The sequence below is a fragment of the Aphelocoma coerulescens genome, chromosome 3, assembly GCF_041296385.1.
Source record: "Aphelocoma coerulescens isolate FSJ_1873_10779 chromosome 3, UR_Acoe_1.0, whole genome shotgun sequence".
Lineage (NCBI taxonomy): Eukaryota > Metazoa > Chordata > Aves > Passeriformes > Corvidae > Aphelocoma > Aphelocoma coerulescens.
Genome location: NC_091016.1, coordinates 38,390,928 through 38,408,613, shown reverse-complemented (window position 1 = coordinate 38,408,613; position 17,686 = coordinate 38,390,928). Strand labels below are relative to the sequence as shown.

The following is a 17,686-nucleotide window of genomic DNA, read 5'->3' as shown; positions in this document are numbered from 1 at the left end:
AGAAGAAACAGAAAAGTTTATGCTAAAGGCTGTTAAAGAAATTACCCAATTTTCAAAAATTTGAAATGTATTTATTTTGCATCAGTATGATCCAAGAGGTCCACTGCCTCCCTACCTGATCTCTGCTGCCCATTCAAACAATATTTGAGAGAACATTTACTACTGTGCAATCAGAAGAAGGTCAACAGACTAAATTTCATTCAGCTTATCCCTTTCCTGCACTTTTCCTGTAATCAGTTCCACCAGATATCAACACTCAGACTGGCCTATTCTGGAAACACTTCTTTCACATTATATGTTTCAGAACTTGTGCTCCTGAAGACTGCAAACTTTTCACTCACTCCATTCCTGTGAATATAGCTATGGATATTTCTAATACCTCAGTCCCATAATTCCAACAGACTCTGTTTTCAGTCTTTTCTCTACCAACCACATGGAATCTTGGTTCATTGCAAAAGCTGAAGGCTCAACCAAATACTTCATTCTGGTTTGCTGCCATGGTCAAATTTTCAAAGTTAACGCTTAGGATGCAAGTAGCACAACAGGAATAAGGAAATGAGAAGAATAGATAATGAAAGACAAATGGTACCAGGAGTGACTCTGTTGCACCTTTATAAGTGACATAATGTATCAAAAGATTTTTGAGAATTTAATGGAACTAAAAAAACCCAACCAAGTTCTTTTTCATGACTGACATGAAGGCCAAATAAGCATGTCGGGCATTCCGCAGATCAAAGACAGTTGTGATTATATACAAGATGTTAGATAGAACAGGTACCCTAATCACTTATGACATGAGAAGTTCATCAAAATAGTATCTCTTGATCATAGAAGCTGAAGAAAATTCAGTCTGTTTCTAGATTAGAGTAGCCCTTGTTAATACTGCCCATAGGAAAATGGTGGAACCACTGACACTTAAAATTGCCTCTAGTCCTCCTTTTCTGACTTCCAAGATGTGGCAAAATACAAATCTATCTAAAAGAACTGTCACATTTAGCTGATGACATTTGGTCTACAAAATACTTCACAAAGGATGAACCCACGGACGTTCTGATGTAAGGAATACTTACTTCTGAATACCACTTACTGCTGAAGTCTCTTTCTATTAGCAGACCTCTGACACAGAAATTACTTTAAAAAAATGGAATGGTCTGTTTTGACCAGGCACCTCTGCCTCATTGCCATCCCTGTGTAAATGATCAGAGAGCAAAAGTTTGTTACCACCTTTCACAAGCACAAGTACATAGGCGATGGTGCACATTTGCCATGACTGCCAGATGGCTTTAAACAGTGCCTTTCATTTCTTTTGGCAACGTGCTCTTTGTTTCCCACATTAAATACCACTGGCTTTTCTGGCTGTGGCATTTGCAAAGTACCATATGTACAACTTGAGGCTGCAAGAACCTTGCATGCAAAGAAAAAGACAACAGATAGTGTTGCTCATGGATGTCAGTTTACCTCATAGATTGAGGTGGGAGGGCAGGTAATATTCCCATAAATCTACTTTTGGCTTAGAGTCCTGTTGGTAATTCTTGGTGGTGCTGCAAATGAAACATTCTGTTGTCATTACTCAATTCAGAACAGAAGCATTTCAAGCTCAATAAGCAAACTTTTACCCCATTCACAGGTCAGGGCAGCTCCACTTACACATTTCTAAATGGTTTGTCTCTGGTGCACTAAAACCCACAAGACACCAAGGGTATTTTTCTTCCCTAGAGGGCTTCTGTAGGAACTGTGTAGGAGTGAGATTCAACCGGTCCTTTTGTTTTTGTGTCTTTGTCACTGCAGGTCTCCGCACTGTGAAGTCCAGTCATACTATTTTTGTTACCATCCATTAAGTCTTCTGCCATCTCCTTGTTCTTCTTGTTGCATTGACAGAAGTCACTGGAGCTCTCTAGAAGGTTGATGCAAAATTTGATAACCAGTGCTAGCCAGGCCATCCCAAAGAGGATCCACAGAGAGATTACATTCTTGTACCAGCCTGGGTAGGTGCGATCTGGGTTCATCCCTACAACAGAATCACCCAAAACATTTCTACATTGGATCAAGAGTGCCTCAAAGGAGACATTACACATAAAGCAAAGACAGTTGAAATATCACTTAATATTAGTGATTTCTATATAAAACACAAGTATGCCATCTACTTAGCATGTGAACAGGTGTTGTAAGTATGTTTCACGACATGTCAGCATCTGCCTAGTACTCCTTAGGAATTGCAAATATTACCATAAGAAAGAAAACTAAATCCCAAATTACATCCATGTCAAAGTGAAATTATTCACATTCAAGCACACAGTTTAATTTCTCTACTTAGCACCACAATTTTGTATTAGCATGTAACAGGGGTTCCTGCAGGCAGAGAGGTAAGCAGGTTTTATGTATCAGTGTAGGCATCTTATTAAACCAGATATAAGTATGTGAGAGAGTCTCTGAGAGTGGGAGAAAAGAGGCCTGAGTAGTCCTAAATCCTCCAAGAACAACCAAATCTTGGAAGACAGATCGAAATTATCACTGGCCTTCTTGGCCACAAAGGCAGTCTGTAGGATCATGGACAGCTTGGTGCCCATCAGGACTGCCAGGTCCTTTTCTGCAGAGCTGCTTTCCAGCAACTCAGTTATTCCTCCCAGCTCCATATCATACTAGTGGGGAAACAGTGTGATGGTCACTTGAACCTTAGTTTTGAGACATAAGCCACACACAGGATTGTAAGGCAAAATTGTTTAGCCTCTACACACCACAGCTGACATGTTCAATTACTGCCATAGAGAACCTAGTGTATCTATGGCAGTATTCCAGTTACAAAGGTACTACACAGGTGAAGGCACACCTGGAAGAGGAAGGAATGGCAAATGCATTACCAGAAACTGAGAGAAGTACAGCTGCTGTAACACAGAGATCAGCAACATATGTAAAACCAGTATAGGAAAATGCTGAGCTGACCCAGCTTTTGTTAAGTTCCATCTGGCTACTCCAAGCTAACTTTATGCCAGCTTATTTCCATATGCCTACACAAGCTCTAATCATAACTTTGATGTGTTACAGATAAGTCCTGAAGTAACTGCCACTACACTGACTAGCAAGTTGATAGCAAGTGCTATGAAGAAAAGAAAATAGCAAATCCATAATAGGATGTTTCAGTCTTTCTGTCTCTCAGGAATTTAAGGGTGCATGTGTTTCTATAATCAATTTGTTTTTAACAAGAAAGTCTTTATCAAAAAGGTGTGTCCTGTGTTTCAGCAAATGCAATGGGTGGGGATCCAATCCCATTTCCTCTGGCAAAGAGTTTTGGCATCCAAAACTAGGTAGTGCCTGGTGCCCGACAGTCTACACCTAAGTGACTTAGGCTGCCTTTTAGAAAGCAGTTATCTAGGGTTTTGACAGAAGAAACAGTCCCTGTCTGTTAATGATGATGCAGTAGCATCTGCTTAAAACTAATGGCTGCTGATGCACTGGAGTGTGGTAAGTGTGCCCTCAGCAACAAGAGTGATTAAACCATAGCACCCCTGCCTTGTGTAGTAGTCATTCAAGGGACAGGCCACTTCAACGCCACTCACTGACTGGGAAACAATGCCTTTGTTCTTCCACAGGTAGCACTGCTATGGCAGAAATCATGTCGTCTCCAACCTGTCAAATGCCCACCACAACATACTGATCATCACATCTGGGGATTGCTACTGGTGCCAAACTGCCACGTGGGGAGCTTTGTATGTCATGGATTTGGCTATGCTGTTCAGGAGGTGAAAGCAATGAAATGTGAACTACTCACCTATCACATAGTCTCCAAACCCTATAGTGCTGAGGGTAATGAAGGAATAGTAGAAGCCTTCTTCATAAGACCAGCCTTCTTTGTCAGAGAATAACAAGGGAGGTAGCAGGAGGAACAGTAACAAGCCAGTTACCAGTGCACAGGTCTTCATCAGGAAGGAAGTTTTATTCTAGTAAAACAGGAGAGAAAAAAAAAGATTGTCATAAGACACATAGCAAGGAAAGTCCAGCTTGGTTACCAGTTGAAGATGATGAGGGACTCCACAAAAACATACAAACATTCATTGAATTCCACTATAATAAATGGTGTGTCTGTCCCAGACGTGTGTGTTGGTTTTAGTTGGGATGGTTATTTTCTTCACAGTGGTTAGTAGGGGGTTGTGCTTTAAATTTGTGTTGAAAACAGTGTTGATAATGCAGAGGTGTTTTATTGTTGCTGAGCAGTGCCTGCACAGTGTCAAGGCCTTTTCTGCTTCTCACCCTACCCCACCAGTGAGTAGGCTGGGGGTACACAGGAATTTGGCAGGGGACACAGCCAGGACAGCTGGGCCCAAGTGACCAAAGGGCTATTCCATGCCATATGGCATCATGCTCAGCATATAGAGCTGGGGGAAGAGGTATGTTCACAGTGATGGAGTTTGTCTTCCCAAGTAAGTATTATGCATGATGGAGCCCTACTTCCCTGGGAATGGCTGAACACCTGCCTGCTGACAGAAAGTAGTGAACAAATTCCTTGTTTTGTTTTGCTTGCATGCATAGCTTTTGCTTTACTTATTAAACTGCCTTCACCTCAACCCATGAATTTTTTACTCTTCTGATTCTCTTCCCCATCCCACTGGGAAGGGGTGAGTAGCTGCATTGTGCTTAGATGTCAGCCAAGGGTAAACATTGACACCCAGTTAACACAAATTGGGCATCACATTTGTAAGTCTTAAATTCACGCCAGTTTAAAGCCTATTCCACAAATGTCCCCATGTAACTTACACATGCAATTCTAACTATAACTGATGATAAACAGACCAGATAGTCTAGGACTGTGCATAGCTCACATGCTTTATCACTTCTGTTGCTCTAGGGGAAGTCATTCATCATATAATTTCCCCCAATTAATAAACAACCTTATCTGACACCTCATAGGGCTGTCATAAACTAAATTTATTTGCTTCCAGTTATTCCTGAGTATTACTGCGTTTTTGGTCAAATAGTCAGCCAGGCTGTCCTTATTAGTCATAGGATCTCAAATACCAATGTCCTCAGTCTTTTATTTCTTTGAGATATACCTGTCCACACCGCTTACCTGCCAGTGAAACACTTCCTCTAGGCGACAAGCACAGTGCTGAACCCCAAGCAGCATCAGCTGCCCAATTTCATTCAGGAGTACAAGGTTCAAGGGGATCCCAAAAAGTGCAAACACAATGCAGAAGATTCGACCAACTGCAGTGCTGGGGCTCAAGTTCCCGTAGCCTAGACAGGAGAGGAATGAAGCATTAACTCTAAACTATTCTCTGCTTGCCCTCTCCCCCTGGAGGGGTGAACCTCCATCGTCTACAGAAGTTAGGCGAGAAGGTCACTGCCCCAAAAGGACCTTTAGTTATAAATAACTGTAAGTTACATCCATTGTTTGTCATATTCTATTGTGGGCTTGAAAATAACATTTCTTTCCCTGCCAATTTTGCTTAGTTCCTTTTCCATTTACCAGTGAATTTCCTCTCCCCTATCCACTGCCCTGGCTGGGATCTGACGTAAATGCAAACCTTCCGTTTAATTCAATTTTTGTAAGCATTGTTGGCATGGGGTTTGCTGGTAAATGATCATGCATGGCTGTCAGATGGCCTCTGAATCACAACAGTGTTTTAATTATAACAACCACCATCTTCTACCTTTGTCCCACAGGACTAGTGAACTTAACACTGCATCCTTGCTTATACTCTTTTGCACCACAAGTACCAAATACATCTTAAATTATCAAAATTATTGCCCAGAGTCAATATACCTGGAGAACTTATATTTAACCTGTGTAAAATACATCAATTTCAGACCTAAAGAAAAATAAAGTGTTTTGCCTCCTTCTTCTAGTCATGGGAAGTGGTATAATAAAAGGTCCTGCTCTGCAAGCACAGCCTTGCTTGTATCCTCAGATCATTCTGGCTTTAAAATCACTTGTCTTTGTTGCCCACACCTTCTTTTTAAAATGTCCTGTAAAGTTTGCAGACTTGCACTTGTAATTTCCAGCGTTTTATGCCACAAGAAAGTCAGATTTAACTAGGGTGTACTTCACAGGATGCTTTCAGAGATAGAAGAAGTAGCACACCACAAGCATTAAACAGTGCCTTAGCCAGTCAGAGACCTACGGCCTTAACTACAATCCAAAATCACCTCTGCTCATTAGAGATTGGCGTATGTCCACATGAGAGGTTATCTTTTCACCGCAAGTAAGCAAAGTTTATCTTTTCACCACAAATAATGCTATCCCCTCCCAGCGCCACCCAACCATCGGCACAGCAAGCACAAGGCTCTTCCCCTACGGCTGCCTTTCTCAGCTACTGGGTGCTGTAGCCTCAGGGCAAGCGAGCAGTGCCCAGCAGGGAGAGGCCCCAGGGCTGGGCTCCGTATCCCAGATAAGTGAGAGTGCAAACATCTGTGGTTAACTCCGGAGTCCTGCTCCTTCACTAACCTCTGTCACGTGCCAGCTGCAATAAGCCACTGACCAACAGCGTAGAAATGAGTGCAACTATGAGCTGGGGCTATCTACACATTCTGTGTCAAGTTTTTGCTAACAAAAATCTCTCACCACAGACAACTCTGCTGTTAACTGCGCGGGTGCACTGGCAACCTACACCCAGGAAAAAAAAAAGGTCTAGGGGCAAACTATTCCTAAGTATGAACCCCCACAAACTCCAAATTTTATGATATGGAGAACATCCCCTCCAATAATGATATACCTCCAAAGGAGCCCCAGGAGCCTGTCCCTGGGAAGAGGGGAGCACCCCCAGAAAGAATGGGATGCTGTTATGTAACTAGATGTTTCGAAATACAGTCAAACAAAAGGGACTAAATTAAGACTTCATTCCAGTGCTACTTTTTTGTGAGCAGCTTTTCAATGTTAATGCACTTTTCCCAATGATTACTAATTTCTGCCAGCTTTCACCATTTTTAGACTAAAAAGTGTGGTAAATGAGACATGCAGGCAAGTACATCTGGTAGATGACCCCTTCTAAGTGAATTATTGAGAGATGTGTCTGGTGTGATGCATTTCACACTGGCTGTGACATTTCAGTGAACTAGTTCCAATTTTTCTTTTATGGGATTAGGGTCTTTTGTGGCCCGACCTGGCCCAGCAGATAGTGCTGGGGGGCATTTACTGTAGGGCTGGAGGCTGAGTCACATACATTTATGGCTAGTTATTCCCATGGTTGTTTTCCCCCAACCTTTCCCCTTTCCTGTATCTAGTTTCAAAAAACTGTGTAATGTCTTGGGCAGCTCTTTTTACCACAGCTAAGTTTCTCTGCAGGAAAACATAAGTGAAGAAAGGCCCATGATCTCAGGTCACTGTGTGAAGCACAGCAGCCTTCAGAATTGTGGTGATGCCACACAGTGCTGACTGGAGAGCACCTAAAGTTAACCTGTATGTTACAAATTATTTAGAGTGAAAAATTGAATGATGTAGGGAGGTCTAATGTGCACAGTAAACCCAGCCCTTCAGACACCAGATCTGCTTTGCATTCAATTTCTCTGGCTCCCTTTTCCCTTAGACTCAGCAGCTTGAGATAATTTTCTGAAGACTTGGTACACAGGTGCTGTACATACGCCAAAAAGCCATGCCCCACCAGCTTTTTATACAGGATACAAAGTATAAGCAAACAGCACAGGAGACTTTAGATTATGCAAAATGGCCAGAAATTTACTCCTGGCTGGTTACATCCACTTGTCTTTGCGCTAGACAAAGAGATGCCAACCTAATTGTATATAAACCTCAATTGTTACGAAACTCAAGCAGGAATGAGAAAATAGGACTTTCCCTCTTCAGTATTAACTGGTGTCTTATATCATCGTGGGCTAGATATTAGAAGATCTGAACCAGATTCAGAAACTAAAACTACACTGCCATGTGTGTCACATCCCTCATGAGCCTGCTGCTGGGATGTCACCTGGCACATACCTGAGCAAAGCAACACTGAGGAATGATGACTAGAAAACTGCAGAGACATCAAAGTATGTTTCCACTGAAGCAGCTGGATTAAGGGCATGTATAACTCCTCTCATTTTGAAATAAGGCATAATGGAAGTTAAACTTCTTTAGAGGAAACAAAAGAAGAGTGGTTTTATTTCTAAATGCTCATAACCATGTGCTTTAACTCATGTGCTTCTGTTACACACATTAAGTAATTCAGGATTTTTTTTCATGCTTTCCCATTCCTGTCCATAAAGGATTCAGAAGCCCTGTAGACTTGTTAAGAAGATGAAATTCATTAGCAAAAGATCTTTTAATTCACAGGACAACACTTGCAGTGCCCTCAGTTAACTGAGGCAGCTGCAAATTCCTGCTACCCACAATAAGAGGTTTGTTTCACTCCTTTTCTCACTGCCCAGATATAAAAGAGTATTTTCATCAAAAAGTGCTTAGAACAAAAAGCATCTATCATAGGCTGAAAAACATCTGAAAATTTACCTAAAAATTTCATCTGCAGAAAAAAAACCCAGAGTCAGCACTAAACCAAATCTCCCCAAAAATGTGTGTGAATGCTAAAACAAACCACTGATAAAGCTACTGGTTAGAAAAGCAATTCTTGTTTTTTCAAATCTTTTCTCCTACCTGAAAGTATACAAGCCATCACTTCCTACAGAGATAGTCTAATCCCAAATTTACAGATTGCTCTTGTTGTCAGTATTTTTCTTTATAACCTGGCATCCATCTAAGCCTGTGGGCCAGGTGTCCACTGTGCAGTTCACTGAGGGGTGTCAAGGCCAGAATTACTTTATTTTGCATTACACATTTAAATACTCAGATAAAAACTACTCTGCTTGGCAGTTGGGGTGATGTTCAGTGAGCCACATTCCTGTCCTCCCAGGCACTGGAAGAAGTTAAACCCTTTAACTATCCAGCTCCTCCCACCACCAGCTCCTCCTCCAACACTCTTCAGGAAATATAAACTTGTCTTTCCTTTGTGATCTTTACAAGTGAGCCGGATGCTTTAATCCAGGAGAAATTAAAGGTTTTTTTAATGAAAAATTCAAATGTTTCATTGAGAAAAAAAAAAAGAAAATTCACTTTAGATTGAAAAGATGTCTTTGTGCAATTCAAAGTGGAAAAACCCCAAACATACCTACTGAACACTCACACAGCCTTATGGTAATGTTTATCTGGTTCCTGAAAACATGAGCATGGTCCCAGCTTAGGTGGAAGGTGACCCTGACAAAGCCCTCATTAACCTGCTCTGACCTCATAGCTGATGGCTTTAAGCAGACAGTTGCACCAGAGACCTCCTGAGGTACCAGGAAGCCTGAATTACCCATGATCTTACAAGCATTAGGGTTTTCAGAGGTCATTTGGTACCACCTACATTCACCTGAAGATCAGCAAGTCAGGGGTTCCTATCCTCCCTCATACTTTGAATGTCTCCATAACTACATAAAACAGATTAACCTGCTTGGCTTCTCAAGCTTTTTGTGAGATTTCACATTATGCCCACGAAGTCTGCCCTAAGTTCAAGAACACTTACCAGCTGGACACAGCTAAGGACACCTGATACGGGAAGTCAGTTATTTCCAGTACACTCATCCAGGGAGGATGCTATAGGCTCCCAAATGTAAAGACAGAAACAGGACACAATGCCACAATGCTTGCATTGACTTCTCAGTTTTATGATTAGAACAAACCAAAAAATTTGAAGAATTTGATTTTAAAAGCTAGTGGTTGCAGAATCTCAGGAACTGTGTCTTATATGGGGAAGCTCATTGGAACCCCGGCAGGCTGAAGCAGGGCAGAATTATTAACACTTTTAGCCCTATGAAGTTCCAGATGACAGTAAAATTTGGTTGCACACTCCTTCAGTGAGTGAAAAAAAATGCTTCAGAGGAGTATTGCAGTCTTTTATTTGTGCTGTGTGTACACTGGAAGCTGTACAGTGGGCCTAGTCTCAGCTGGGTGAGATGGCATGCAGTCAGGAAAGCAGACCACATTTCTAGTACTCCGGAGATAGCTTAGAGGATGCTGCTGTGAGTGGCTATCCCCACATCCACTAGTGACCTCTCACAGAATATTGTGCCACATCCTACTTGGCCAAGCCTGTAGAGCAGCTCTTCCAGCTGTCTCAGGGCAGGGAAAAGATCAATACATTAACAGTGGTGGCTTTTCAGCAGAGAACTCCCCTACACAAGAGGTTTCTGAGGTTCACAGAGGATTCAAATATTAAAGTGGTCCCAAGCTGTTATTCCGGATTTTAACTGGTTTGAGCCATCAAGTTAGTTTAACTGAATTCCCCAATGGACTGTCAGCCAGCAATGGGCAGAAACCCCGCCATTTCTCAGGAGCTCCACCAGACACTGGGCAGCACTACAGAGGGTCCAAGTCTTCACAAAACTCTTGCTGGCCCAGAGCTTTACCCTACCAGGATTTCACAGCTCTGAAATTGCTACTGCTTTTTTCCCCCTGCACTGGAATCCTCTGTGGCAACTACTCAGTGTCTGTAACAGTGTGTTAATACCATCTCTCACTGAATAGACTGATCCATGCCTCTTTTGTTATCTCCCAGTCCTTAGGGGTATTGCTTTTAGGAGATATGTACTGTGCTAACCAGAGAAGGAAAGAACAGGAAGAAGGTATTTCCCTTCTTTTCTTCACGGTGAGATGGTTTACTTGTCCCATTTTATATTTAAAAAAGAGCCCTTGAAATTCATACAACTGAATTCTGGTGGCTTTGCCACCAGAAAAAGGTCATGCAGCACTAGGCAATGGCATCCATCCACCCAGTATTAAGTGGGACGTTCAGGCTAGAGTGGACAATATTCCTCCTAGTCTCAGGCTTGCACAGACGAGTCAGCCTCACCACTGACTATGGAAAGAGCCTTTCCCTAGTACCTTTTCTGAAATAACACCACCCTGTGGTCGTTTGACTTTAGAAACTTTCATTTTGTGCCCCACTCTGAACTTGCTTTGACCCCTGCCCTGTTAGTCCAAACTAAGTAGGAGGAGAGTAAACACAGAAAGGAGAGACTTTGTGTCGGCAAGGGATAAAGAAGTCTGAGAGATAAAATCAGCAGCAAATTAGCTTCTCCTTCCCTAATCATGTTTAGTACTACAGCTTTACAGGAACTTTGAAGATGACCCTTCAAGGCATTGGAGAAAGGGTTCTTCTGGAAACATCTGCAGAAAATGAGATAACATATAAAATCTGGCATGATATGATATGACAAAGCCAGCAAGGCAGAAAGCACAGAAGCATAACAGTGCCCATCCCAAAAGTTATTAATGGAGTTCTATTCAAATGATGAGATTGGCCGAAAACTACATAGGCTTTGGGGCACTTCTTTAAACAAGAGATTTTAGTTCATACCTATCTGTTCTTTAAACCTTTGGGATTGAGGTACCAGCTAAGTCCAGCCTGCAGGTTAGAACTCGCTTGTTTTCAAGCAAAGTTCACATGCTGCTTTTAATCATTAGTAGGGAAAATAGATGAGGCTCTCATTTATATGGAAGGACACCATGCAGAAGATGCTGCAACAGGAGACATGGGGATTTAAAGCTTGTCACTGGAGATGCTGCTCAGTTGGTGTTAATGGGGAAAGAAGTTAACATCCCCTCCTGTATCCTGGTGAGAAATGTTCTGGTAAGGACTTGAGAAATGGATGAAGCCTTCTGAGGGGAGTTAAAGCACCTAAAGTAGAATACAGAAGCTGGCAGACCAGAAAGAGCATCTCAGAGGCAAGTGATGAAGGTAAAAGTGATAGTGGCTTTGGCAGTGCTGTTTGAGAAGACTAAGGAAAAGAGTCACAAAGATGTTTTATCACATAAGAGGCTAGCAAGGCATGAATAGCATTAATCACAAAGAAAAAAATGTGGAAGAGAAACAGCCCAAAGGACTTGCAGCAGCTGGAACACATGGAATAGAGGCCACTCAGATTCTTCAAAATCTTTATATAGTAGCCCTAAACTCCTGAAAATCTCTCTTCTCCAGTATCATCTTAACTCTACCCTTGCTGAACTCATTTGCCAGAATGCCTTGGATTTTAAATCCCATAGACTAATCTTGTGCAGCTGGACCTGCTTTCATTGGTTCCATAATCACAGCCTGAGATAAACTCTTCCTTGCCATGTAAGAACACTAAAACCTCTACAGATCCTCAAGAAGCCTTCTCAATCGTCATTTATCTCATTGCCATGCCTTATATATGAAGTTTCCTATTGTGACTCACCCATTTAAACTTCACTGAATTCTTTGGAAAGGAGCTTGTCTCTTTACTTGACATCATCAATTATCCTTCCCAGTCACACTGTGGTACCCTCAGTGAGGCTGAACCCCTCACTATCTCAAGAATTTGCATAAAGAGAGATTATGATAACAGACTCCGGGTGAGGTTCTGTGAAACCATTTGAAGTTTTCTACAACACACTGTTATTGAAAGAGTGTTAAGACACTAATCTGTATGCAACTAACAATTTAACTTGAAAAAGCATAATGAAGGGTTCAGTTGTCTGCAGTTCTCTGCATAGAAATGACTTGTATGGCATTCTCAAATCCACAATGGAAAAATCATGAACAAGTCCATCAGCTTTAAAATTACGAGATGAAGAGCTGCAATACTTGATTCTTTTCCATTTTCAATTGCCTCTGCTATCAACTCAGTTGTGTCATGCCCTGTCCCATCCTCCTCCCCTGCAGCCATCAGGATGAGGAGTTTACTTAAAAAAAGAGCGGAGTGGGGGGCTGGGGGAGGGAGAGTAGCTTAGCAGCTGCTCTTAGCAGAAGAGCAGAAAGTTAGAGCAGTTAGTCTAGATCTCTGCCAACATCACAAGATTCTCTTATATTTTAACATGATAAATTTGATTCTTCCTGAATATCACTAATTCAAACTTGCTGTGGTGAAACAGTCACTCTGATGGCTTAGAAACTCATCAGGATTCACTACTAAGGCAAGCAAAACATCTCTGAGCAGATGGTGCTTTGTACCAAAGGCAGGAAGGAACTGGCCAGGCTCTGCTGGAAACCTACAGCCTGTGTAACCCTGTCTGATGAGCCTCCACTGCCATCATCTGGTATAACCCTCGCCTAGCAGTACAACTGAAACACACTGAAAACGCGTTCCCAACCAGAACAACGCATATGCAAAAGAGCAGGACAGAAAGATGTACAGAGTCACAGGAAGATGACACACCACCACTCACTTGCCTCCACCCCCACAAAAAACCCAAAAACCCTCTCTTTCGTTGAGCTCATGCTTGGGGGCTTAGTGTTCTGGAACCAGAGTATCTTCAGTAAAAATCAGAAGTCAAAAGAAGGTTTCCATTTGGGTACAAAAAGAAAAATTCTTGATTTTAAAATATACTTAAAATTGAAGAGAGCTGACAAGTCAAGAAACCCATGAGGGATTTTTTGATACTCAACAACCATGTCTCCACATACTCTCCCCTCCACGCTTTTTTTTTTTAAACACTGGGTCACACCACAAGAAAAAGACATCAGGGCAAGTTATTAATGGTTTGGGGGGCAGGGGACATAAACTGACAATAATTAATAGCATCTGCCTTAAGTAGCTCTGTACCTAGTACATTTGTTTGTTTCCATTCCCTCTCCCCCTACTTATTTCCATAATTTCTTTGTGGCTTTGCATTACCCCACTTGCTGAAACCCAAGTCAACTGAATTGTAATGTTTATCCAGCTATTTAACTTTCACTTGAACAAGCAGGTCCTCATCTAATACAGGCAGTAATAAGGAGGAAAAATTCATAAATTTAGTCTCTGAAGACGCAATAGCCAGTATTAAGAATTTTCCAAAATCATTCCTGTCCTTGTGACAGGCAAAGCTCATTTCAATGCACAATTCACCTCAGACCTCTCCGAGTGCACACAGCTTGAGAAAGTCCAGGCAGTGCAGCACCATTAAGTTCAGGCCCCAGAAGCTGCATAACTTAGTAAGAATATGTCCTGAGCTAATTATCCCTGTGTCTAATCAGGTAGAGATCATCACTGTGCTGACACTGACAAAGCATTCCTAGGGCTAGGTTCATGAGTGCTTCCCTACTTGCCTACTGCAAGCTTCAGGGAACTACATAATGCTGGAGCAGCGTCTGAGTACAGGTCCTCATTCCCACTTTTCCTACCTATGAGGTGGTCCCATAAGCAGGGAACTCTTACCAATGGTTGTTATTGCAGAGATGGAGAAGAAGAAAGACCCACTGTAGTCCCACCTGCCCAGGCTAGTGGTGTTTCCCTGGAGGGTTATGCCACTCTTGTAGGCTTGGATGATACCCTGCAAAGAGACAATAACGTGAGATCCCACAAACCCCTTTAAGGCAAGTTCACGTGACTAGCATTTCCACTTCTGGCTGGTAAAATCCCAAACTACAACCACTTCTGATTCTGGTGTTTCCCTTTTAGGAGAGGAGATCTTGTGCCTTAGAGACCAAAGGGCTGCAAGGTCAGAAAAGCCAAAATCCAGCATATTGCTTCTAAGAAAAGGGCATCTACAGCAATAAATGAAAGTTGCACGTGCACATGGTAGATTATAGAGATAAATGTGGAAGGGATTGGAGGGTAAGAGCTAGCTAGAGAAGGCCTAGACAGACAGTATTTAAGACTGCCTTATGACATATTCATTAGGAAAATGAAATGTTTCCAGATGGGCTATTCCAATGGCAGCGGTCCCAGGGCAGCAAATATACATGCATATGTAAATGATGTAAATATGTAAATGATACAGATGCCTTGCAGAGGATCCCCCTGGGGAGGAATGCATCTGGTGTGTTATAGGAGACTGAGACTACTCAGGTTGGCCAAAATGACCCCACATCAGGACTACAAGTGTGAATGAATGGACCAGATTAGCATTATGCCCAATTCTGTTCAATCCTCCTGGGAAAGACCTAGAAATCACTAGCTGAAGTGCCCAGAGTTATGCCAAAATAAGACATCAGATATCTTAAAAGTGCCCATGTCTGACTATGCCTTCCCATGCCAACAAAATTAATGACTGCTGTGTCTAAAACAACATTATTCACAGCATGTACACTAAACATGTCACACTGACACTTCCCCTGACAGTTGATTATCCTTGGATGCAAAAGTGTAGCCAAGAATACGTAAAATTCATCATCTCTGAAAAAGACATGCAGATACTAAATAATACTGTCCCTATTCTAACAAAGGCTGCTGATAAAGCTTTTCACCACTGATAAAAGGAATCACACTCAGATTTTCATCAGTTGGTGGTTTTACAAAGATGTTGCAGTTTATACAGCCACCGAACAAACTGGCACGTCAAGCCTGCAAAACAAGGAAGTTTTTTCCCATTTTACTGATGTTATGTGCTCTACATAATTTATATGATTTATATAATATTATACAAGGCTGTGAATTAAAAACTGTTTCCAGGGTCCCAAGCAGCAGCTTAACTACAAGGATCATTATCTCTTTTCTCTAGAGCTACTAATTCTCATGCTAAGACCAAGGAGCAGCTCAGAGATCAACACATTTTTCTAATCAATAAACACTGTTTCATAGTGAATTTGCAGAAATATCTTGATTTACTCATAACTGAAGGCAACTTAAACCCCTCAGGGCCACATTATAATCTATTAAATTCCACATTATGAGACAGAGCAGAGAGTCCATGCTCTGAGAAGGGCTAAGGACCACATTATGTTGTATTGCATTTTGCTTCCTTCTGTGAATTGTGGCTGTAACGTGAGTGGGGCAACTCAAAAAACAAATCTGTATATAGCAATAGTGACATAAAAGAACCAAGCCCTGCTTCCCTTCCCCATACAGCTACCCCTGAAAAAAAAAAGAAAAAAGAGAGAGAAAAGGTTGTCTCAGGAAGCCCCCAGCAATACTTGTTTTGAACAGCTGTGTGTAATTCCCCCACCCATTGCTCTTCTCCCAGGTCTGGTGTCTGCACTGAGGTTTGTCAGGTTGCATGGGGTGCAGGCTGACAACACTTGACCTTCGGTTTAAGAAGTGTAAGAAACTGCAGACAATGGCCTAGACAGGAATCAGTTTGCATGAACATAAAATAACTCCCAAAGTAAGTCAAATGGCAAGAGACACTGGAAATTTATACAGATGACTTTTTTTCCTCTCCAGAAACTAGTAGTTAAAATTGAAATAAAAAAGCATTTTATTTTCCTCAAAATTTCCTTCTGTAAACTGTGATCTCTGCAGTTCTAAGTAGTTAGTCTTGAACAAATATATAGCTGCTGGAACAGCAACAGTTCAGTTCTCAGATTAATTTATTATCAGCTGCATCAGAGACACTTGAAAAACTTAAACATGAAGCATGTTTGTTGTCCATTCTCCTGCCTGATGTCCTGCTGATACAAGCTCAGCAGTTGACAATATTACACACAACATCATGTTTTAAAAGTCAGAAACACTCAAGAACCAGAGAGGATTGCAAGAACCTGTGGCTGAACTGGCCCAAGAAAACGGAAAAATCTTCATGCAGAAAAGGGAAACAGCCTGCAAAAAAATCATGTGAACAAGCAGCAGTAGCCAAGCCTTTTAATGTTTAATTTCACATCTTTGTACCACTTCTGTTCTGCCTGGTTTAGAAGTAAGAGGCTGAGAAGTTGCAAGAACCCACACCAGCTTTGCAGTGACTTGTAACAACTCAGCATCCCAGGGTCACTGTTAACTTGCCCCAAGTGGTGATGCTCCTGCCAGGAAGCACAGGATGTGTCTTGAGGCTCTGCAGACAGGCCAGAATACTTGCCCTAGATGGCATGGTGACCTGCACTGCTGTCAGGGGGAAGGAAGTACCATGTAACCATCACTCACTGGCAAAGAGCGAGCCCTGAGCCTGCAGCGTGCCAGCTGTTTTCCCTTTCTGGTACAGAGGCACTTGCTATGCTTGCCATAGGCTCCAAGACCCTTCAGCAATAAGCCTCTAGCATTTCTTTGTTAAATTGTGTTATCAAACACCCAGCTAACATCATTAACCATTAGGCCCACCCACCTGTTGAAGCCAGCCCAATGGGGACCATTCATTGAATATTCATGCAAATCAAAGCCACTTGAATAAATGAACACTCCCAGAAGAAACAGTCAGTTCATTACTGATAGGAAGAAAGAGCTACGGATGTCACCCTTAAAAGGGAAGATTCACAGTGGGTGGAAATAAGAATATAGGCTTTTGTTTTTTCTAAAGTAAAAAATGTTTTATTATACTATCTAAAATCAACCTTTGACAGAGCAACAATGATGACAGAAAATTAAAGATTGACTCTCCTGAGAATGGTAGAACTAATGGAGCTTGCCTTCCTGCAGATGTGCCCATAGAGGCAGATTCATGAAAGAGAAATCTATAGATAGCTATTAATGCACAGAAATTACTTCTGGCACAGGAAGTCATTGGATTGCAAAGTCCTGAAGGCTGAGCAAGCACTCAGGGAGATATCAGTGAATACTCTCCTTAATTTACTATGTTCCTTTAGACTTTTGCTTTTGGCTATTGGTCTTTCTCATAGAAAAATTAAAAATATATAATTATAATTTTATAATTTTAGAGAGAACACAGGAAAAAACCCAGCTAATAAACACTCTAGCAGAACAGCTGAATTCTCTCTGCTTTTTCCATTGAAGAGGTGTTGATACGTCTCTGCTACTGATTTTCAAATAAACTTCAAGTCCATTTTAGCCTGTGGATTCATGGTGTACTAAAGAGTACAGTGAATCACACATGTTGCATCGTAAGTGCTTATTCTCC

At 41.7% G+C, this 17,686-nt stretch overlaps 1 protein-coding gene across 3 annotated transcripts in view; it reads right to left on the bottom strand.

Moving 5' to 3' along the window:
- Nucleotides 1-595: 595 nt before the first annotated feature.
- Nucleotides 596-17,686, bottom strand: part of LOC138107935 (potassium channel subfamily K member 17-like) — a 29,847-nt gene continuing 12,756 nt past the window's right edge. For 2 of the 3 annotated variants that reach the window (XM_069009824.1, XM_069009823.1), the window contains exons 2-5: nucleotides 14,119-14,233; nucleotides 5,063-5,229; nucleotides 3,767-3,935; nucleotides 596-2,008 (exon numbers count right to left, since the gene is read on the bottom strand). In XM_069009824.1, coding sequence (XP_068865925.1) covers nucleotides 1,713-2,008; nucleotides 3,767-3,935; nucleotides 5,063-5,229; nucleotides 14,119-14,233 — 747 coding nt within the window. In that variant the 3' untranslated portion in view covers nucleotides 596-1,712. The remainder of the gene's footprint in view (nucleotides 2,009-3,766; nucleotides 3,936-5,062; nucleotides 5,230-14,118; nucleotides 14,234-17,686) is intronic. The other variant, XR_011149777.1, reaches the window with a different exon arrangement.